The 25,060-nt window shown below is 33.6% G+C and overlaps 1 protein-coding gene across 2 annotated transcripts; it reads right to left on the bottom strand.

The window, feature by feature from the left end:
- Positions 1-369: 369 nt before the first annotated feature.
- On the bottom strand, positions 370-25,060 carry LOC143237427 (Krueppel-like factor 5). 2 transcript variants are annotated; one of them, XM_076476668.1, is made up of 5 exons: positions 24,651-25,060; positions 11,143-12,091; positions 8,074-8,133; positions 6,911-6,992; positions 370-3,923 (listed from the first exon to the last, which is right to left on the bottom strand). In XM_076476668.1, exons 1-4 carry the CDS (start codon positions 24,777-24,779, stop codon positions 6,931-6,933), a joined length of 1,200 nt encoding a protein of 399 aa, XP_076332783.1. In that variant the 5' UTR covers positions 24,780-25,060; the 3' UTR covers positions 370-3,923; positions 6,911-6,930. The 2 variants fall into 2 exon arrangements, with proteins under 2 accessions (XP_076332783.1, XP_076332782.1); XM_076476667.1 differs by lacking the exon at positions 6,911-6,992.

Raw genomic sequence — 25,060 nt, 5'->3', positions numbered from 1 at the left:
TGGGATTGACCGACGTATAATAACGTCCCCACAGCTGATAGGGCGAGCATGTTTGACGCCAGGTTTCATCCTGCAATTTGTAGATTGTGAGTCTAACACTAAACACCAGACATACCAGACAAATGTAGTACATACGGATTCATATTCATTTCCTCTTTACGCGTACTTTTACATCATGACCACAGACGTCTCTACTTTGTTTTTGCTTGTTCGTACAACATATATTTTTGTATATTCTCCAAAACAAACCAATCCAGTCATTAAAATAATTTTCGCGGAAACGTAAAATTTTATTTTTTATAAATTTGTCATGGTATTATTTGCAAATTGGATTCGAATAAACTATTAAAGCTCGAAAGATCAACAACATTTCACTCAACCATTTATTCCACAAGTATGTATTACAAAAATACATTTTATCTTCAAGGGAAAGCTATTTCAGCGAAACGTAAACTCATTAGCTCATTTCAAATGTTATCATTTAAAGTACAAATCCACTTTTACAGACACCTTTATGACTGGTTAACTGTATTGAAATAAAATTAAGAAACAAATTCACACGATTTATAACTCAAAATTTTCACAACTTTATGTAAAGTAAAGTTCATCTTTGCCTATCTATTTTTAACACTATTATAATTTATGATATTGAAAATGTAAAACATAAAAATCAATTACCATGATGAAAATAAACTTAAAAATCATATTATTATTATTAGATATAAATATTTACAAAACAATTAAATTTTAATTATACTTGGTATATGACATATGGGAAAGACAATATTAATCATAGTTAGTTTGGCGTGTGACGTTTGGTCTATCGTAATAAACAGTAAGATGTTTCCTTAACAACAATAATAAAGTAACTAAAGTTTAAAATGAACTTCTAAGACCAAAACTTTTCATTCAAAGTTTGTGTTTTGTTTTATAAAAACCCTGTTTTTTACACGTAGTTTTAAATAAAAAGGTACGTAATAAAAATCAGTTGGATTTACATTTAGCATTTCCAATATCTGAAATATAGAAAAATGATTAATTTAAGAAGTGGCATAGTATTAAAATAATAAATTATTAAAGACAATAACGACCGTCTTTTTTTACTAATAAAGTTCATTTTTATTATTACAATAAACACACATTTGATGCATAACATCATATCAATTACTGAGTTTTAGATTTTTCTTTCTTGCCAGTTCAAATCCGAAATTTAATTAGATAAAACATCTTACTCCCTATTTATATATAAATATCAATTATCTAAAAAAATGTTTTATCGTTTTTATTGAAACAAGATACAGATCAGGAAAACAGTCGTTCAATGAATTAATTAAAAGAAAAAATACTTGTACATCGTTTTACAACTTAAAATCTGGTAAAAGGATGCAAATAATAACTATTTTTATTATTTCTATTACTAACTTTCGTAGCTCAGTTATCTGTAAAATACTATCTAATGTAACTGTTATACGGTTTCAAATGAATTGACTTTTTTGAATAATTAAGCTGATTAATCGACCATTGCTCCTTAGAATAAACAGATAGATATGTCACATGGTTGAATACTATATAAATTCTTAACTAGGTAATTTTTCTAACATTTGATGTATTTCATATTCGTTATTCATTTGAACCATTTCCGTACAGTTTCAATTGCTTTAAAATAATGCAGTTTTAAAGGTTACACAAAATATTATTATGAAATGATATCCTTAAGTTCCAGACAACCATCATGTTTAAACTATATCTGAAGAAGTAAAGTTATAACTAAACGTACAATTAATATAGCTTTACGATGATAAACGAAGCCTCTTATAAACTGGTAAAACTAACAATGAACTACGAAAATCATTTTTCTCCGTTGAATATAAATAGCAATTATTTTTTCAAACTTAACTTCGAAATTGCTTTCACACACAAAAAGCTAGTTATATTATTTTAAACTAATTTAGATTAAAAAAAAACTGTTCGTATCAGAAAGTTAGGTCAAATTTGTAAGAAGTTTCCTTTACATTTTTAAATCCTAATAAAGAAACTTTTTGTTTATTTGTAAAGGGGCATTATTTTGATCATACTTCCATAAATTGATCTACATCTTAACGTAAAAATATAGTCGCAGCTTCTGCTCAAATATTAAGATTGAACAATGGCATTTATTTTCCTTTGTAAGTCGACATTAAAGCTCCTATAAAATATGATCAATTAGACAAAAAAGTGGTAAACTTGTAATATTTTTCTGGATTTTTTATCATTCCTTTTATATTACAAATTATTGATATATTTTCATTTTATTCTTCAGTTTGATTGTTTGTCACGTGAGGTAACTTAAAGGGAAAGAATACAGAGATAAATGTATTATCTTTTATCCAGTGCTAAATTCTCGTCCAACAAGTTTATAACTCTTCTCTTAATGTCTCCATTTCATTGTTTCGTTTATAATGTTATTTTAAATATTAGTAGGTTATAAAAAATCAATTGTTTATAAATTGCGTGCAAATAATATATTAGAAAATAAGAAAGCAAAGTGCAAAACAAGAAAAACAAAGACACATTTGAAATGTATCGTATATGGTAAACAAGTTTAAATAATGAATATTTGGCATTCGAATAATGATAATTATTGGCGTTTAGGAAGAAAAACCCGTTCAAGCATAACGTATCCTGCAGCGAATAGCAATACATTCAAACAGATAGGTTGAATTTAAAAGATAAACAAACTACAATAACTTGCTTCTTCTTTTTATTATTGTGGACGTGAGAACTCATTACATCCCAAAATAAAGCTAAATATCTTAATTTTACAATAAATCATATTCTACAATGAAATCATTCCTAAGAGATTAATGACAACCATAAGAAGTTAGATTTGCGCAACTAATAAGCAATAGATATATGTACAAATTTTTACAACAAATATGGTACTACATCTACTGAAAAAAAACTGTAAAAAAGTGCAGAGTAAAATTATTCGAAAACACAGAACCAGAGATCAACAAAGGTCTTCTTGCATCTGACGACAAGGTCCCCCGATGACACAGCGGTAAGTCTACGGACTTGCAACGCTAAAACCCGAAGCTCGATTCCTCGCAATGGAAGCAGCACATAGCCTATTGTGCCTTTGCTCGAAAAACACACGCGCGCACATCTGACGACATTTGTAATTTAGCTCTTCTTTTATAAACACAGCGATTTATCCTGACAGAACAACGTGAAATCACAGACTTACAGCGATCTATCCTGACAGAACAACGTGAAATCACAGACTTAAATGGTCTGAAAGCTCATTCCTTTTTTTTATTTATTTGTTTATAGTTATTACTTCAACCGGTGCTCATAAGAAACTGATTCGAAAGACTAATTTAAATGGCACCAAACAATATCGCAATACAATATGTTGAGATGGCACTTTTTCACAACTTCTTCAATAGAAAACTAGAAGTTCATACTTATTTTTAAAATAAAAACATTCGAATACTGACAAAATATATATATGTAATATCACAGCTCTCTTGAGTCACACATAGAACTGTTTTATTTTTGGTTTTTCACAGTTACATGAATTTGTTTCCTAATTCATGTTTTTCAGTAACTATTACAACCTTAATATACCCATCAATAAATGGCTAATGCATCCCAACTGCCTGAAGAAAAAACAAATAAAAAACGATCCCAGGAATAGCAGAGAAGTAACAGCCTGTTATTGGTAATTTTTTTTTTCATTTCATTACTTTAATTTTACTTCACCTTAGGCATGTGACGTTTCATGTGCAGGGCTAGATGGTCTGACCGTGCAAAGGACCGTTCACAAACTTTACATTTAAAAGGTTTTGCACCAGTGTGCTTTCGATAATGACGAGTCAGTTCGTCGGAGCGTGCAAAACGCCATTGACACTCGGGCCATTGGCACTTGTAAGGTTTCTCTCCTGAAAATAATAGAATAAACACAAATGAGATTTTTCTCGTCATCAGTTAAAATTAAACATGATAATATTGTTCATTAAGTGCTAAATCGTTTAGTAAAGTTTATGTGCAATATGACTGTATCACATTTACACACCCAGTTTATATTTACATCAAAAGAACAAGTGAAGTACGTTTAATGAATCGTCTTGTAAGTAATTCCACTTTCTAAACAGTTGATGTCGGAATGTGAAATTCGTCACCATGAGTTAAACATTTTGTAATTTCGGAAGAAACGTTATCCAAAACTGGAAATTCAGACAGCTTTTACAACGCATTATGAAAAGTTTATAGACTAAAAATTTCTTACCATTAATGAAACTGCATAAACAGCTAAAATTCCTATAAAATTGGTACGGAATGAAGAAAATGAAAAATAAACAAGGGAACAACAAAATATTGTATTGTTTATGGGGGGTATACTGGAAAATCGAAAGTATGAATCTAAACCACCAGAATATGAAATAGCTCGAGAAGTTTATACAATCACCACCAAAATATGTACTAATCGATCACTAAATGATGCAGGAATGTACAAATTGTGGAGATGAGCAAGTGGACACCTGCAATAATGAAAATGTTTATACTGTTTTTTTATTCATTCTACTTTATTGTGTATAATATGCGTTTTGCTTCTTTAGCGTGCTATAAAAAAGACGCTCAAGCAACAGACATTCTGCCTTCAATATTAATATTTCTTAACTAAATGTAACAAAAAACTAAAGTGCTTTTTAAACGATAAGCAATCGAAAAACTCGTTACCTATAAGTATCTGATTTGAGATTAACATCCACAACTATCTATTAATTTATTTAAATACTTTATATCAACGACATCTACACTGTTTAGGCTGCTTAATAAAATATAAGAAAATGTGACTGGCTTCTACACATTAATACTCCGTCACACTAAACATGCTCGCCCTTTAAGCCGTAGAGGCGTTATAATGTGCGGTCAATCGCTTTATTCGTTGGTTAAAGGATAGCCCAAGAGTTAGCGATGGGTAGTGATGACTAGCTGCCTTCCCTCTAGTTTTACACTGCTAAATTATGGACGGATAGCGCTGATAGCCCTCGTGTAACTTTGCTCGAAATTCAAACCAAACCAAACCATTACTACTCTTATTTTTCACGAACTATGATAACGTACAAGTCGTCTTTATTGAAGCTAGCCAGAAACTTAGTTTGTTTGTTTTTCCACAGGATACAGTATCTATCTTTTATTCATATTTTTATGTATTCTGTCGAATCGTCGTATCGATGTAAGATGTTTTGTAAGATGTAGTAATCTATCAAAATTTACAGTTTTACAGGAATTATGTACATAATATTCAACATTCAGAACCATGTTTAAACTTGGTCGGTGAGTTACAATCGTGTATAAAATTGTGTTAGTTACCTGTCTTGATCTGGCTTTGCGGAGTCCTACGTAATAAGCTATTTCAGCTCATGTAACGGTAAAATGTGGTAATCACTTCGTCAACGTCGACTAGATACTCAGAATATCGAGTGGTTAAGAGGGGTTATGTGGTTAAGAGGGGTTATAAGTAGATGAATAAAACAACAAAAAAGCCAACAAACACACACCTCTATTTCATCTGTTGAACAAACTAGGTTGTGAACAGTGTAATTATAAACAAAGCAAATAAACAGAAATAGTCATTCAGTAAACATTGGTGTTTCACCAATAAGAGGAAGACAATACTATTGAGTGTATAATATGAGATGTAAGATCGCTTTTTATTGTTTGTTTGTTTGAATTTCACGCAAAGCTACTTGAGGGCTATCTGCGCTAGCCGTCCCTAATTTAGCAGTGTAAGACTAGAGGGAAGATAGCTAGTCATCATCACCCACAGGCAACTCTTGAGCTACTCTTTTACCAACGAATAGTGGAAGTGATCGTCACATTATAACGCCTCCACGGCTGAAAGAGCAAGCATGTTTGGTGCGAGCGGGATTCGAACCCGCGACTCTCAGATTACGAAGATCGCTGTTTTGTCGCAACACGTATTCTACATCATTTTGTCAATAAAAGTAAATACAAATATCTTTCATTCATTTTTTGCACAAGGATTATTATGTATATAAAGTTATACATTTGTTTTTTTATTGTTATTACCTACTCCCCAGCTTTTTTGGATTTTGCAAGCCTAGTTTCTTTGTTTCCATACACCGAGAAAATAAGTATGAAGCAAATTCAGTGATAAAAACACCATTACTGGTAAAATATGTTATAGTTATTAAAAACTGCTTGTTAGGTCTGTCTAAAGAAACGAATCACACGCACACATACATGATCTATCTTGCAAAATAAGTTGGTATTTTCTATTACTGGTAACTTATTTTCTAAAGGGACCGATTCATCAACTTCGACAATGAAGGGTGAATACGGCAATTTCCATTGGTAACATAAACGCTTTATCCTCTATATTGGTTAGTCAGCCCCCTATTGAGAGAGGAATTAATTTTTTACTCCCCGTGGGGTTCATATTTCTTCCAAATTTACTTTGGCACGTGTTTTTTTCTTTTTCCTCTTTCAGTAATAATTGCTACACCTCAATCTCAATGATAAATTACAGCAAACCCACTATATATTTTGTATGTGTTGTAAAATATCCACGTGCTTTTAGTTTTAACCATTGGATAAGACCGTTTAATGAAGTCATTAAAGTGTCAAAAAAAACCTAACCTGACATCTTAAATAAATTTCGATCAAAGTGCAAACTTATAAGTATAAGTAACTATGCTAATTAACTTAAACAGTTAACATATTTCTAAATTGGAACATGTATTAAGGAAAAAGAGAGTCACAAATTTGATTAAATTATTTACCTTACCTTAAAGCAAAGAGGGTCATAAGCTTAATTTCATTAAATATTTTGGATTAAGGTAGAATTTCAACTTAGAAATTGTTGTTTTCTTTGTGTAAAACTAAACAATGGGCTACATACACTTTGTACAGCAAGGTGAATCAAACTCCAAGATTTCTGTTGCAAATCGGTAAAATTGATACTGACTCACCAGCAGACAACTCTTAAAAAACAAACAAAAATTAGCAATAATATAAAGCTTGTCAATAACATGCTTAAGCACTACTTTTTTAAGAATAGCAAAATTTGCATTTTTTATGGGTACACTGTTGTAACTTGACCCGTGTATTCAAAATTTATTTCTTTGGTTGGATTTGTTTTGAATTTCGCGCAAAGGCACACGAGGGCTATCTGCGCTTGCCGTCCCTAATTTATCAGTGTAAGACTAGAGGGAAGGCAGATAGTCATCACTTCCCCCCGCCAAGTCTTGAGCTACTCTTTTACCAACGAATAATGGGATTGACCGTCACATAATAACGCCTCCACGGCTGAAAGAGCGAAAATGTTTGATGTAATCGGGATTTGAACCCGCAACCCTCGGATTACGAGTGGAGTGTCTTAACCACCTAGCCATGCCCTGCCTCTTTAGTTGAAGATAATTAGTCCACCCAAGATACAAACTAAAGAAGGAAACGTTGTTTATAATTATACTTTTTCTCTCCAGAATTTTCACCGAGTAAATACAAATGTGCTTACAAACCAAATTACAATATAACAAATAACCGTGACTTTTTAAGCCTATCCTTTTAAACTTTAAATTTAAATACTTTACTATTTTTCATATTTATAAATTAAAATTAATGGAATAGAAATACAATAAATAACGATTAGTCGTAAATTTCAGTTATGGTTTTTTCTCTTTTATCACCAACTATTGTTGTTTATCCATTACATTTCATTATGTTTCATCTTATATTGACCACTTTACGGTGAGTATGCGACTACTTTTGTCCACCGCTAGTATAGCAGTAAGTCTACGGACTTACAACGCTAAAATCAGGGGTTCAATTCCCCTCGGTGGGCTCTGCAGATAGCCTGGTGTGGCTGAGCAATAAGAAAAACACATGCAACTACTTTCACGTTGCAATAAAGCTAACCACTCCAGCGATTGAAATGATATACCTGTTCATGTTCTTGAATTGTGTGTTAAATGCAGGTAGTCATTCAAACAGTCCAGAACATGCAGATAACTGTGCAAACAAATAATTAACAATAAAATTTGAAATAAATAATCACTGCCTTACCTGTGTGTATACGTTGATGAGCTTTAAGATGTGAACTTTTGGTATATACTTTAGTACAACCTACAAGATAAAATGGAAGTATATATTAGACAAATTTCCAACATCAATAACTGAGACCTGTTATTACTAAAATATAGATATACAATTAACGCTTATTATTGTACATTATTCTATAACTCATTGTTACATTAGCCTCACTCTAAGATCCAACAACACAAAAGAAAATAATAAAAATTTGAAAATTAACAACAGCTACACCTCACAAACAACTGGTCACTCGTGTTCTAGCGGGGGCTAATAAAAATAATAACAATGAACCTCACAGTCATGCATAATTGCTTGCAGAAAAAATGGGAATAATCCATTTGTTGCTGTGGGGAATACGTTATTTGGGGTATAGTTGTATTAAACTATAATTTTTGTTTATTATTGTTCTTTATTTAATGTTTTTCCTTGGGTGTCTGGTGATGATTAACATAATATTGATTACTTTCAACCATATATTTAGCTGTTGTTTTTTTTTTTTGGGGAGAACTAAGTTATGCCTGATATCTCTTACTCAAAAAGTGTTGTCAATCTAGGAAATCTCTTTATTAATCAAGTTTTATTACTCCAGGAATCCTCTATTCAATCTAATTTTGTTTGCCTAGAAATTCTGCGCTCATTTAGTTTACATAGGACTTACACTGATTTCCAAAATAGCCATTTATTACATCTTTGAGCTAAATAATATACACATTAATACCACTGTTTACTATTTTCCATTATTATTGCCAATGTGCAGTTGTTTATCCATTGTTTTGTTTACTGCAAACAAACGAAAAAGTAATTTATACGCTGTGCAAGAACTGAATATTTTCTATGGACTTATGAGCGAAAGCAAACAAGACGGTGTAATAATATGTCAACAAAATTTCATAAATTATTCATGAATTGTCATTTTTGTACCCACAAAATCCTTCGAAAAATAAAGCTTCCGTTTTTTTAATACCCGTGTTGTGCAAAGCACAGGTATCTTATTATGTAACTTTGTGCTTAAATAAAAATAACAGAAAACTAAAATTGATAACTTCGACGTGTACTGTGTGATTTTATGTTTATTATCAATGTTCTCTGTTTGTTCTTATTCAACATGCTCTGTTTATTGAATACATTTACAAGCATATTATCATTACTACTTGCATATAGTATTTAAATATTGTAAAACCCTTTCCATATTTTTGATTTACTAAAACAGTAATACAAATTTTGCACACTATTATAAAAAGCCTGTAACACATTGCATTATTTTTATATGGTTGCACTGTTTCTGATGCATGGTTTACTAACTCAAACTGATCTCAAGGCAGTATATTTCTGCAACGCGTTATTTTAGTACTTTGAGAGCGTTACGTAGACTAGTGAATTGCGTGAAGGGACTGTGAATCTGACGGCTCGTATTTCGCGTTGGTTTGTTGTAAACAAAAATGCGCTTCACACTTTCAGACCATTGTGAACTATGAGAATGAAGGTCAAATCCCACCATTCAATCGGACAATAGTACTGTAAGATATGGTGGTTAGCGCTGTTGACTAGCTGTCTTTCCTCTAGTCTATTAGTTAAAAATTGAGCACGGCTATGCTCAGATTATGTTTTGTGTAACTTTTAATGTAAATTCTAAACAAAAAAGAAAAACCTTTAGTGTTAGCGTTCGCTTAATACATCTCACACACTATAAGTAAAACAATTAAATGAACACTTACTTTGGTTTTAATTTAGATGGTGTATTCTTTACACTAAAAGAATAGCCTTGTTTTATAAAGTATTCAGTCTGTTGTAGTTATATTCTTTATGATGTAATGTAGGTGAGGTGATGAAAATAAAATGAATTGTGAATAGATTTGTTTTTTTATAATTTTATCATTTGTATATGTGTGTCAAGTAGTAAAATGAATGTTTCGTTGTTACATTAAGCTCCCCGATAGTACAGTGGTAAGTCTACAGATTTTAACACTAATATCAGGGGGTTCGATTCCCCTCGGTGGGCTCAGCAGATAGCCCGATGTGGCTTTGCCATAAAAAAAAAAACCCACACTCGTTGCATCAAATGAAGTATAATTATCTCCGATTTCCTACGATGTTTCTGACACTAAGTCAAAGCCGTCAATGGATGACTACAAAAGAGTATATTTTTAAGGATATTTTCATATGCAAGAAACATTTATACATTCCTACAGTATTTTATGGTTTTCAACCTCTATACATAATTGGTTGATAATAAAATTTAGTATTCTAAGCGCTGTAATTGGCTGATAATAAATATTAGTATTATAAGTGTTGTAACTGGCTGATAATAAAGTTTAGTATTCTAAGTGTTGTAATTCTCAGTCATTTTAGGTATTTAACTTATTGAAATTGTTCTTCATTTTAACAAATGTATACAAATGTTAAACTAACGATTATAAGCATTAAAGAAATGAGTGTGTGTGTTTTTCTTATAGCAAAGCCACATTGGGTTATCTGCTGAGCCCACCGAGAGGAATCGAACCCCTAATTTTAGCGTTGTAAATCCGGAGACATACTTAAAGAAATGAACAATAAATGTATTAAGGAGATAATTATCACTTGTTCTTATTCAGTTTTGTCAAACAAAAATTAAAGTAAACTCCACAAAGAGATCAGATCGACAATATCATAAATGATTGTTTTACTTAACTAATAAATAACTTTGACAAAAAATATGGACCATGTTCGTAGTCTGTAAGCAATACTGAGACATTGAGACATACTTTAGTCTGGACTGAATAATAAGTTTCCCTTTCTATCTTTCAAATTAATGCCATCGGTTACTATTGGTAGACACGTTAACAAGTCCACAACACTGTGCAGATTAAAATACAAGTACTGTCTGACATAGAGTACAAATTGCAGATACGAATACACCAACTTCGAACTTAACTAAAGGCCAAAGTATTATTGCCTAATACACCTACCCTCAAAAATTTATCAGTTTTTACCAGTCATTTTATATATCAATGTTAAGGTTATCCTAAATACTAAATTGTATCAACTGCTATAAATCCTTCCTACCTGGATAGTTACAGTGGTGAATTCTTCTTTTCTCTAGTTCTGGGTTATTTCTTCTATTATATCTCACTTGTTGGCCATCATGAATCAAAGACCCAGGCAGAACAGCTTGTAGCTTACCGGTATCCGGATATGGCGGTGGCGGTGTCCGACGGTTTTGCAGAGACAGAGTTTCCATTGAAGGACTACCTGGCTCAGAACCTGGTGGTGTGGGTGGCATGTATACATGAGACATGGTGAAATGAAGACCCATAGAGGTAAACTTGTACGACTGCATGCCACCACAAGACGTCTGTGGCAACCTTTGAGTCATGCTCGTGTTTTGAAGTGGAACAGCCGTTACTGGCGCGGTCGAATACTGTCCACTTACAGACACCTGTGGTACAAGCTCAGGTAAAGAAGAAGGTCTCTCTTGTTTAATAGAGGTTAGTAATGGGTCGTGACAATTATTGTCTACTAGGACATTATTTGAATAAGGGCATGAAGGCAAAGCTTCTGTTTCCGTCTTAATCTGTGGAAATTCCAGGTTTTCAGCGTCGAACTTATAGAAGCGAGCTATCTCCTCCCATAATGACGAAGGAACAGATTTTATGTCAGGACTGGACATTGGTGCAGGCTTCACAAAGACATCATCGTTATGTCTGCCATACATAAGGCTATTGGAGTTAAATATGCCGTTTTCTTGTGGTACAGCATCCTGTCCTTGTTGATGATGGTGGTTAAAGATTACAGGAGACACGTGGACATCATTCATGTTGAAAGCCTTTTCGTCTAAAAAACTGAGAGCACCTAAAGAAGTACAACCAATGACGTTTTTCAGGGTGGCTGCCAACTGATCGCTATGTTCTTCGAAGAACTCGTCCACTTGTGAGGCACTCACCCTACGGGGCTTTTGCGCGGTTAATTCCTCCACGTGCTGTTTACCAAGATAAGCGTCAAGTTCAGCGCCAACCTGCCCCATGGAGAAAAAAAATACACGACTTTCAAAAAGGAATCCATGGGGTGCTAAAAATTTGTATATAAATCGATATTATTAAAAGGTATGGTATAAGCATTATGAGCTAAATCGATAACAAAACTCCACGGCTTAAATGTTTACTCAATACTAATACGAATACATATACATACTGTTTTACACAATTTCTGTGTCAAAGTGTGTGTGTAATAACATTTCTCAATATCCTCTGGTAATGCAAAACAAAATGAGTAAAAAACTGGTGATTTTCACACAGACCAGCTGATTACATTTCGTAAAAGTCAATAGAATTTCTTGAATTATGAGGATTAAGTTTGTATGTTTTGGAATTTCGCACAAAGCTACTCGAGGGCTATCTGTGCTAGCCGTCCCTAATTTAGCAGTGTAAGACTAGAGGGAATGCAGCTAGTCATCACCACCCACCGCCAACTCTTGGGCCACTCTTTTACCAACGAATAGTGGGATTGACCGTCACATTATACGCCCCCACGGCTGGGAGGGCGAGCATGTTTAGCGCGACGCGGGCGCGAACCCGCGACCCTCGGATTACGAGTCGCACGCCTTACGCGCTTGGCCATGCCAGGCCCAAAGTTTTGTGTAATCTGGTCATTACGTGACCATAAACTACTTGTACTGGACACACTTTCTTTGTCCCAGCTTTTCTCTGAACGGGGCTATGTTAATTCATATAAGTATATGATGCTAGAATAACATATATATGTTGAATTGTTACCTCGAGTCTTACCTTCGTGACCAACACTTTCAGTTGAAACACACAACTTGGTTACACTACAAACTATGTACAACACGAGTCGGCAGTTAGTTAACTAACTACGTTTATAAATACCTGAAATTAGTAGACTTCCAGCATAACTTCTTACAATTAGCGTTATTATTTACGTGGATCTAATTTGCACCGAATAGTGAATATGAAATTATATTTGCAAAACAATAACAACAACAACAACAAAAACAAAACAAGAAGCCAGTTGCTACCAACATTGAAATGATAGGTTTCACGTACGAAGACATGTTTCACAAATGTTTTCAAATAGTGTATTTTATCTCAACAAATAAGTGAGATAGTTTACTAACGCTATTCCTATGAGGGTTATGTCCTCTATATTAGAGTTAGGTGTTAGTTGGCCAAGATCACGGGTTTGAAACCCCGTCACTCCAAACATGCCTGTCCTTTCAGTCGAGAGGCGTTATATTGTGACGGTCAATTCTACTATTCGTTGGCAAAAGAGTAGCCCAAGAGTTAGCGGTGGGTGATAGTGACTAGCTACCTTCCCTCTAGTCTTACACTGCTAAATTAGGGGTGGCTAGCGCAGATATCCCTAGTGTAGCTTTGTGCGAAATTCCAAAACAAACAGATGTTAGCCTGTGAAAAGTTTGGCAAGTGCTAATCATCATTTTGTGTGTGTGAATAAAGAAGGATGTTTATTATTTCGTTCAGGAATATCGTTCATAGCTACAGAAGAAATATATTTTATACTGATATCCCAAAAGGAAGGAAGCCAGTCAACAGTGCTTACCGCCAATTTTTCGGTTACTCTAATCGAATAGTAAATCTTGACTTTCTTTCTCATATTGCACTCTCACCCCTAAAAGTTCGAAGCGTGTTTGGGGGAGCAACAACAGAGCGAAAACTTAGACCATCAGATTCATAGTTCCGCATGCTAATCGCTGAATTATATCAGGCCCAATACAGAAATAATAAAAGTAGGGGCATCAGATATGCAGGCCCGACAAGTACAGGTGGTTAAGGCGCTCAACTCGTAACCCGAGGATCGCGGGCTCAAATTTCCGTTACACCAAACATGCTCACCTTTTAAGTCGTGGTAGCGTTATAATGTGACGATCAATCCAACTATTTGTTAGTAAAAGAGTAGCCAAAGAGACGGGGGTGGGTGATGATGACTAGCGGCCTTCCCTCTAGTCTTACACTGCAAAATTAGGGACGGCTAGCGCAGATAGCCTTCGTGTAGCTTTGCGTGAAATTAAAAAAACAACATGAAATATGCGCATCTGTCTTTGAGTTTTTGTGGCATTAATACCTTCGAAAAATTGACAGCTGAACGGTAAGTTTAAACATTTCTAAAAATAAAACTGTGTAGCTTTGTGCTTACAACAAACAAGCATGTACATTTAAGATCAACGGGTTATTTTTTTTAACGCAAAGCTGCATAATGGGCTATCTGCAATGTCCACAGTATGAATATCTAACGCTCATTATTAATGTCATACGCCCTCAATCTTACTGCAATAGGGGGAGGGGCTCAAAAGATTAAATATATGTTTATGTTGTTTTGAATTAAGCACAAAGTTACACAGTGAGCTACCTGTACTCTGCCCACCATGGGAATCGAGACCCAGTTTCTCAGTACTGTAAGTCCGCAGACATAACACTGTTCTACTGGGGTGCTAAAAATGTGTAATAATAGAACGCGATACTTTTCACGTAAATAAAGCTTTTAAATTACTTTCCTCGACAATTTTTGACATAAACTGTTGAGTGGTAAATATAAAAAAAGTAATAATACCCGTTTAAATTTGTCATCTATAAAAACGTTCTTTTCTATTTCAGAAGACTTCTATTTCTTTTTGTCTATCAGTCGAACGTACTAACCGTCGGTGTTCTATTTCTCCTTGTCTCTGTCTGTTTCCTGTTTTCTTTCTTCGGTGTGCACGTCACTGGCAAATTAAACTTGTCCAAAAACAATATCACTAATAACGATCATTTTCGTTTTTTCTCCTTATCTCAGAGTTAGGAAAATAAAAATTACTTACTGCATTTCCTTAGTTATATAACTTATCGCAACTTATCATCCAAAGGAAATAGTATGGTGATGTCTCTGAGTACAGATTCAATGTGTTCGACAAGGTGTTAACTTTCAGTACTCGGACATGTCCAGCTTTGAACACTTTTCAAAATTTATATCATACACTATGAATGGATATTTCTTTACCACGTACATTCAAGTCTGTATGTCAGTTTCCACTCTGCGTTATATATCGCAGTTACTCTGACAATGTCTTATTATATTACTGACTATATGTTCTTTCATCAAGAGGAAGGAAGATGGGACAGGAAGTTCCGGTATGGAAATGTAACCTCTCTCTCTTTAAGCAGAGCAATATTCAGTAATAGCCTATTGCTGGAAAGTATACTTGAATCCACTGATATAATAACTCTATTAAACAATTTAACACTCTCAGGTAACAATGTCCATTGAAACGGCATCGGATAAAATTACGGTCTTATTATCCATAAATTAGCAGCTTCTGATCAAAAGTGATAAAATAACTTAAAAGTGAAAGCAAAGAATAATGTGATGTCATATCAGCTACACAATATTCGATATGTTAAGGTGTACAGAAGTAAATATATAGCGCACAACTGAACAATAAGTCAAAAAAGCGAATTATATATAAGAAACCAACAAGAAGAACATAGTGTTATGAACGAGGAATAGCTTCAACACTCAAATAAGCTTCTTCTTAGGCTAAGACAAACGTTCAGCAAATTCTTGTACTATACATCCGGAAGGATGAGATGAAAGATATCGACAACATCCGCCACAGTGAGGAGTTATCTGCGGTCCCAGCCGTTCAACTTAGGCAGAAAACGATAACTACTTGCTAGAAGACTTCAAAGTTAGGGGAAATTAAATCAAAATTCTTGGTAGATGGGAAATGGAGAAATTTCTCTTAATGTATTGAATATCAAAACCTAATACCAGGATTGGCCACAGAATACGAGTCTTACATTCTAACTGGAAAACTGAAAAACTATGTTTTATGTTCTAACATCTGTAAAGTTTCTGATTTGATATTTCTATTCTAATTATGACCATTATACTTTCAAACTCTTTTAAATTATAAGTATGCTTAATTTTAATTCAAAATACAACTTCTCTCCCAGATATATCTAAGGCATTTAACTTTTTTTATTGTTTTGCACAATGCTAGAGATGCCAAAGGACCAGTAAAACAGTAAATATCAAATGTGTTACAAGACCAAGAAACAAAAATAAACACAAATTTTATACAAACATAAAAAGCGGGAGATATTTTGTGTGTATAGGTAAACATGGGCATATAAACACACAAAGCATGATAACCTAACTGTAGTTCAAGACCAACAAAACAGGGGCTACTAAATGTACTACAAGGCAGAGAAAATCAAATGCAGCTAAACCAAAAACAAGCAGGACATACCGTATCTAATACGATATGTACGAATTATTGTGATGTTTCATGACTAGTAAGCCGTTGTTGTTTTTTGCCCTCATTAAATTTCGAATCCCCGTCATACTAAGCAGCCGCGCCCTTTCAGCCATGGGGGTGTTATAATGTGACGGTCAATCCCACTATTAGTTGGCCAACGAGTAGTCCAAAAGTTGTTGTTGGTGGTGATGACTAACTGCCTTCCCTCTAGTCTCTTACACTGTTAAATTAGGGACGGTTAGTGCAGATAGCGCTCGTGTAGCTTTGCGCGAAATTCTAAACAAACAAACTTTCATTAAATTGTATTCTAATCGAAGCAAATATTTTCATAAATAAATTGAAACGTTTAAGAATATATTTCGAGTAGTTTTCAAACACAGTGCTTTTAGCAAAGCCTATTCTCTATAGAATTCCAGAACACGATAGTGTAATAACCAAAAACACCATGTTATGTATTTATTGCTGTGTTAGAGAAACAGTTTCCCGAAATATCGCGTTTCAACAGGATACGTGTCATGTGATTTATTTCTTTGTATGTTTCACTGCACACAAGTTTCTTTTTATAGAATTTTGAGACATTCCAAACGATCAAACCTTTTTTTTTTTTCATAAATACTTCAAGATAACAGTCTTATGCAAATTATTCCACAAACAGCTACATTACAAAAGACAAGTTCGCCATCTTCTATACAAAAAACAACAACAAAACACAAGAGAAAAACCAATTAAAAATGAAATGAAACTTAGTAAACCTAAGACGGTTTCTAATTAAGAGTGCTTGGTTGTTGTTAAGCGAAAACCTAAACAACGAGGTATCTGTACTGTGCCCACCCCTAGCATCAAAACCCGGTTTTGAGCGGACTTACCGCTAGACCACCGGGAGGCAATATTTAGAGTGAATTCAGTTGCTTCTCATTGCTTAAAGTACTCTCGGTTTTATCATGGTAATTACTTACTGGTAAACTTACAACTATAAAACTTGTAAATGTATTTCTTTATGAAATAGAATTACACGTTACATGGAACTATACGTGTTACCACAGCATCATAGCTGAGAAAATAATGTTCCTGTTTTAATTATTAGTAAATAAGAAATACAAGATGTGGTTCCGATATTTCAAAAATTCATTATGTAACGATTTATATTTATACTTAAAAAACAACTGGTGTCATAAGTATGTTGTATGTGATATCGTATTGTTTGGAAAAAAATAAACTTTCAATGTTTTACTTTTCTTCTTGTAATCGCGTGTGTCATTGGTGTTTAATTTTCACGTGAAATATTGAACTTGAATTTCTAACAAACATTTAATTAAAATATCTACAAACGTATAAACCAAGAGTACCTAAAGTACTGGTAAACTGACCCAAAAACAAGTTTTATTTCTATATTCCTAACATTATTGGTGGTTACACATTTTACTTGTACATAGTGTACACAGAAGCTAAGATTAGACATTACAGAATCCAATTTGTATTAATTATGTAATTACCTGCCCTAGTTTGTTTGTTCTCTATGAAGGAGTTGAAATACGGACACTGTTTGTTTGTTTGTTTGTTTGGGAATTTCGCACAAAGCTACTCGAGGGCTATCTGTGCTAGCCGTCCCTAATTTAGCAGTGTAAGACTAGAGGGAAGGCAGCTAGTCATCACCACCCACCGCCAACTCTTGGGCTACTCTTTACCAACGAATAGTGGGATTGACCGTCACATTATACACCCCCACGGCTGGGAGGGCGAGCATGTTTAGCGCGACGCGGGCGCGAACCCGCGACCCTCGGATTACGAGTCACACGCCTTACGCGCTAGGCCATGCCGGGCCACGGACACTGTACCTTGTAATTAGATGTAAGGAATGGTAACCGAAATCACAAACGTTACTGAAACGAACACAAAGCACCAGTATACAACAAATATCACAAGTAGAAACAAATGAAACCAGCCAGCCAGTCTCACAATAGAAGATGATAACCATTTTCAACTTAGATTTCATCCTATTATTTCTACTTTGTTTGTTGAATATCGTGCAAAACAACTCGAAGGCTATATGCGTTACCCCCTCCCAGTGACAAATTGGCATGTCTGTTGACTTATAGCTCCAAAAACCGGGTTTCGATATCCCTGGTGGGCAAAGCACTGATAGCCCTTTGTGCTTCATAACAAACAGTAATATGCTTTTGTCCTCCCTAATTTAGAAGTGATAGACTAGAGTAACAGCAACTAACCAACATCATCTACCACAAATTCTTGGGCTACTATTTACCAACGTATAGTAGGATAAACCGTAATATTATAACGCCTAAATGGTTGAAAGAGTGAGCATGTTCGGTAACGGGGTTCAAATTCATGGCCCACTGGTTGCGATCCGAGCATAATAATCACCGAGCTATGCTGACTTTGCCATATCAATCTTCATATATTCAGAGTTTAATAGAATTAAGTCCTAGTTTATATAAATATTAATATATTTTTAACACAGAACACACTGGAAGTACAACTAAAAAAAGCAATAATTTGTATAGATAACGAACTTGAAAAATAAATGTAATACTCTTTTATTATAACTGGTAAAACAGTAACTATATATACAATATACAGTTAGAGTAGAACTTGAAACGAAACTGCGGACATTTTTTTTCCCATTTCCTCGGGTTTCTCAAAGATGTTATTGAATATTAGCTTTATTTTAAGCTTTTTTCAACACAGTAAACGCAGCGGTGACTTTCCGTGGTTATATTACAGTTAATTTTTATGTGTTGTGTGTAAAAAACATAAGCTATTACTTAAAGCAACGCATTTCACAGGTAAAGTCGCTGTAGCGTCTCTGATTACATCTTTATGCGCACTAATTTTGTTAACATTAAGCCTTTTTGATATTTATCCTATCTCTGACATTAGATTCATACTGTATATGTTTGTATAAATTAACATGCGAATGAAAACATCTGCTGCAAATACAAGTTTAGTCACTATCTAAAACATTGATAATATAAGAGATCAGCAAAGGAAGATGGGCATGGAGTACTAAGTTGTGTTTCATACTTAGTACGTATGTCAATTTCTATGTATGTGCAGTTTTGTGAGCATGTGTTAAGACAGGAAAGCAAAAAAATACTAACTAATGTAATATATACATAAAAAAAGCGAATGTCTGCTAGAGAGCTTTAGAGAGATATGCAGGGGAAAAAAGTCATGATGTAGTTCCTTGTCCCCTGTCAGTGAAAGGGGTCGAGGTCATGGAACATCTGAGGGAATCTTCATCAGGTGGTCCATGTAAGCGTTGCTGAGAGTGGCATAGAAAGCCTTACATGAATGTACCGAGCAGAAATGTGCATTCAGAAGCTAACGGCGAGCACACGTGGGACATGGACGAGACCCCTGTCTCACGGGAAGACGCGGGAATCGAGAAACACGATAACTCTGTTTTGGGGTACCGTCTTCAGTTTCTTTTCCTCTGTCTAACAAACAAAGTGGTGCAGCGACGTGGGTAGGTGGGTAGTAACCTCCCCCCCCCTCACTTTACCACTATATAACACCACATCTTTCCTTAAATAATCATTTAAAAGTTACAATGGAGATAAAAACTGATTTTAAATAAATATGTAAATTAGTTTGACCTCTATAAATGACTCGGATAAACGTCAGTAATTAATTAATATAACAGTTTTCTCACACGCATTTCGTTTCCAATACTCTTAGCGTCCAACATGAATTATCCTTGCTTTCTATTGGAGAACCGTCCACTCATGCTGCAGTATTATGCACATCAGTAAACATGTTATAATATGGTGCAACATTCTATATTTTACAGTCATGAACCATAAAGATATCGAGTACTACTCAACAAATGATTAGAGACGTACAGTCGTACACTTTTTAACCTTGATGTTAGATTGACGGACAACCGAGTGTTACACACGAGATATAAATTGTAACATGACAAATTAAAGTGCAGTATTGAGAAATCATGAAATTTTTACTTATTTTACTGATATAAAAATAGCGTAAGATAATTTTGGTACTAAAGTTCATTTCTATAGAGTATAGTTATTTTCATCTACTATTATCAAATAAAAAAACACTAAAATTTATCTGTAAGACTAAAACCAATACGACTACAAATCATAAATCTGTCCATTATATATCTGTATACGGCTCCCACACACATATTATCGAAGTCAGAGCATCTGTTCAAGTTGTTTCAAATGCAGTCAACTTTTTTTACACCTCAAAATAAGTTAATTATAAAGTCTAGTTTGTGAAATATTTGATTCGTTTTGTTAAAAAGTTAATAGTAACTATCAATTTATACCAATGAGTCAAACCTTAATGCATTTTAGCAATTAATTAATTAATTAATTCTATGAAATTTGAATATTCAGGTATTCTTCTTCACATTTGTACCAAAATTTTAACATTTGTTTTTATGTGTAGTGTTTTGTTTTCACATTTGAGCCAAGCGTGGTCTAGTCATTAGCGTGCTTCAAGTGTGACTTTTGGAAGTCAACATTCAAGGCCCATTGTCATACAAAAAAAGTGCTTTGCACTTTGGGATCCTAGATCACGATCGACAGTCAAATCCCACTATCCGATCAGACAAGAGTAAGTACTGTAAGCTAGTTATAATTTGTGATGGTTATGAACAGATAAGTCTTTGTGTAACATTGCACAAAATTCTGAAATAAACAATTGTACTTTTGTACTTTATACACAAAGGTTAAAACTTCTGACGCTAAACATTATTATTATCATCTGCTATGTCCAATTGAAGGAAAACATTAAGTACATTTATAAAATTGTAAGATAATTAAATTATTCTATTTTGAACCTCTTACTTGCTAAAAACTCGTAATCAGGACTAAAGAAATAGTTTACAAATACTGTACCAACCTTCTTGAATAATGCATGATTTTATTACGGAGTTCTATAAAGCTTGCAAGTTTATTTTTCATTTGTATGAAAAATACTAGAAAATAACACAAAGTCATTAAAGGACTATGGTCACTGTTATAAAATATTAATAAATTTCTTAAAATGATATAATAACTTTAGCAAAAAAAATCAAAATAAACACATTTAATACGTCATTTCTCATACTCAAACATTTGTACAAAATATATTTTTGTGTAAACACAGTAAATCTTGCAAGTAAAAAAAAAAAAATTAACAAACTGTGGGTTAGTTGCAAATTAAGAAACCTTTTCCTATCAATTTTGTATGTCTACCGTACATTAACACTAAAACATGTTTAATTTAAAGCCAAAATTTAAAACATAAACAATTACATAATTTTATATTGATGGTGAACTTGTAAAATTTTGTAAAGGTATAAAATCCAGAAATTTCAATTGTCATGTGTGGGTATTTTTTACATTAAATGTTGAAACACCTGTGCAAAATGCATCTGAAAACAACGTTGTGTTAATAGAAGACGGAGTGGAATTATTTGGCTTTAATCAACCAACAACCTAAAACACTACATATTCCGCGCGTTTACCGAAAAGCATCATCCATCGTAATAAAAGTTGATTGAACGAAATCCCGGTCCACAATCTAAGTTATAGCTTTACACAGAGTAACAACAAACAACTGGATGCTTCTAGCTGAACATTCTGTGCCTACAAAAGAGCTCAGGGCATATAAAGACTCGTAATCGAACAATTAATTTCATAGGTTCAATTCTAGCACTTGGAAACAATGCATCGTCACATTAATAGCATTGAAACGCAGAACTGTAGAAACATTAAGCACCGTCAAATCTTGTCTTAGAGAGAATTGTTGTATTTTACGTCTTGTAAGACGCTACATCGTGAAAGACGAACCCTAATTTTGAAAAGACAATTCTAAGAAAAAAATACTTTGATTCAGCAACCAACACCTTGATGCAGCCTTGATGTTTTTTCAACCTACTGAGGAAATACAGTCAAATACATCATATTCTTCACCGTATGTCGATAATATTACTTATATTAAACGTTTTATGCTGTTGAAAATACTTGTAATTATAAGCAATGAGATTACGATCTGAATGAGAGGCCGTTTGGAGTAGATCATAAGCTAACCTCTTGCCTTAACCTATCATTGTTGTCATGGGAGACGCGTGGGGATTTTTCAAGGTATTTCTAAAGAAAAAAGTGCGTCTTACAAGGCGTAAAATACGGTAGATTTAAGCGCTACTTTTATAAGATGTCTACAGCTTTAAAGTGCAGAGCTTGTTTATGATGAAACAGGACGCTAGCCAAAAACTCATGGATTCACAGTGCGGAAACTCTAACAACGCTTGACCAGATGTGTCTATGGTTCAAGAAATTCATTATTTCTCCTTGTAATTTCACTGTTACATCTCAAGTTGTGGTGTATGCACGATGTTACGAAAACATATAAACTGAGGTATAACCTCTCATACACGTTTCATTTTCGTAATTAAAAAGTATGAAAATGTCATAAGATGTTTCTAAGATGTTTAGACTCAAAGCTATTAATTATGTATAGTTTTAGGGGTCAATTTTGATTGTCTTTTTTTCAACGTTTTCTATTGTAAACTGTAAATAAAGGTCCCCTTTCTAAAAATAACAAAACACGAAATTGGTCATGAAAGCTATTAACATTAATACCGTCACGAAGGTTTTTACTTTAATTTCATCTTTCATGAATAAAAATCTGATACAGTTGTTGAATTCGCTTTTATTATCTAACTATCAGCATACCAACTCGCTTAACAAAAACAGATGCTGCTACGCACGATAAACTTGATAATTATTATATTATACCGTAGTGGGCAAAACACAGATAGCCCATTCTGTACCAAACAAAAAAATCATATAAAATGATAAATACGCCAATTTTTATAACAAATTAATTTTTCACATATATTTTCATATAATTCATAAAAGACACTTAAATTTAATCATTTTTTTTTAAATTATTTGTGTGGTAATTACTTGACAGTCGTAATGATACTCGAATAAAAATATGAGTAGTTAATGTTATATATATATATATACATCGCCACCTGGCGTTACCTCTGATAAACAAAGCATTCGTTATATTTTCACAATTGTTTTATGAAACAACAGCTTAAAATCATTAATATTCTGTTTCAGCCTTTAAAAAACAACTTGTACATAAATGACTTATTTAACTTCTCTTTCTACTTTCTTGCTTAAATTTTTTGAACATGTCTTAAAAACAGGAAATATGTATGTGTGGAATACTTCTGTTTTACAGTGCTTTCGCAAGTTCTAGGTCACTCTTCAGTTTAAAGGATGGAACAGATGGAATTCTGATGAGTTTTCTTATTATTAAACTAAGCCTATACAAACCTTTGGATACAAAATTTGGCATTAACGGCTGCAACCAAATTGTTCACAGCAATACTGAGTAACACAGATTCGTTTTTGTCATAAAGATTTTTCGTCGAAATTTCTCGTTTGCCACATATTTTCCTCAGCCATGTTCATCGTGTTCTCATTTTAGACGAATTGCAGCTGAGCTTTATCGCAGGCTGTCAGTAAGTAGAATAAATTGTAAAATTACGCTAACAACTTTGTTTTGCCTTACTATGTATCGACTTTTAATCACTTTCGTTAATTTTCCCTGAATATAAAATTTTGTGAATTTTGCCACAAAATAAGAAAAAGGCTTAACTGCCATTTTTTTTTCTTTTGTAACTTAAATATCGCAATAATTATTTTTTATTTCATTTTTAATTACTCGTTATTGTCTAACATTTTGGGATTACGTGTGTTTTTCTCTATTATTGTTTGTTATAACTGCACTTTGTCCATCGCGAGGAATCGAACCCCAAATTTTATCACTGTAAGTAGGTCACTTTATCGTTGTCAAACTGGAGGTTTTTCTCTATGAACTTTTTTATTTGTGTTTCTACTAGCTATCTCACACACATGTAAATGCAAATAAATATGTCGTTCATGAAATATGGGTCCATATTTAACACTAAAACGCCTCAAACGTATCCAAACCAATTTATTTACATTTTTAGAAAACGAAGTTATTCGTGTATCAAGTAAACACAACATATGATACATCAGACTAGTCTAGGAACAGTAAAGTATTGTATGCTTTTGTTCAAACGAATCAACTTCGACTCGATTGTTTTACATGTTTTACATTAAGCATTTTACAAACAAAAATAAATCTATATAAATGCATGTATTTGAAAACAAAATACAATTTAATTTAAAGAGAGAGTGAAAGAAAGAAAACCTTTCGAATATAGTATATTAAATCTTTTCTGTGGAACAATACTTCTACAGTAGTGCGACTAACTAAATTAACTTACTGGTATTTTCAAACTCACGGATACGTTTTCCCTTATTTCTGTCTTCGGCAGAAGAATACAGTCCGGTACAATTTGATCTTCTTCAAGGACTTGATATTTTCCCGTTAACATGCAGACACTGCTATCCATAGTCCGTCACTCAGTGCAGAGAGAACGAGTTTTTAGCGAGCGCACTGACTATCGTTATTTCGGAGACACACTGTCTAGACTTCTACTACCTTAAGATACCTCAGAAAAAGCTGATACGAGACATCGCGCAGTTCCTTCTTTTCGAACTTTGTTAGATGAGCATACGTTCGCTTTACTGCTCTCACAAATTTCTACCCAAAAGCGTTACTTGCTTTAGTAACTAAACAATGAGCTCCTTACCGTATTTCTAACCACAAAATGTTTCCTAACAAGTGGTTTTA

This window comes from Tachypleus tridentatus, chromosome 13 (assembly GCF_004210375.1).
Source record: "Tachypleus tridentatus isolate NWPU-2018 chromosome 13, ASM421037v1, whole genome shotgun sequence".
Taxonomy (NCBI): Eukaryota; Metazoa; Arthropoda; class Merostomata; order Xiphosura; family Limulidae; genus Tachypleus; species Tachypleus tridentatus.
Note: the sequence above shows the minus strand (reverse complement) of the source record. Positions and strands in the feature narration are given on the sequence as shown.

Excerpts from the sequence above, each read along its gene's own strand:
- LOC143237427 (XM_076476667.1), bottom strand. The coding sequence starts at position 24,779 with ATGGATAGCAGTGTCTGCATGTTAACGGGAAAATATCAAGTCCTTGAA. Across the intron at positions 8,134-11,142 it reads TCACCACTGTAACTATCCAG|GTTGTACTAAAGTATATACC; the intron begins GTAGGAAGGATT and ends TTTATCTTGTAG. Across the intron at positions 3,924-8,073 it reads TCATCAACGTATACACACAG|GAGAGAAACCTTACAAGTGC; the intron begins GTAAGGCAGTGA and ends TATTATTTTCAG.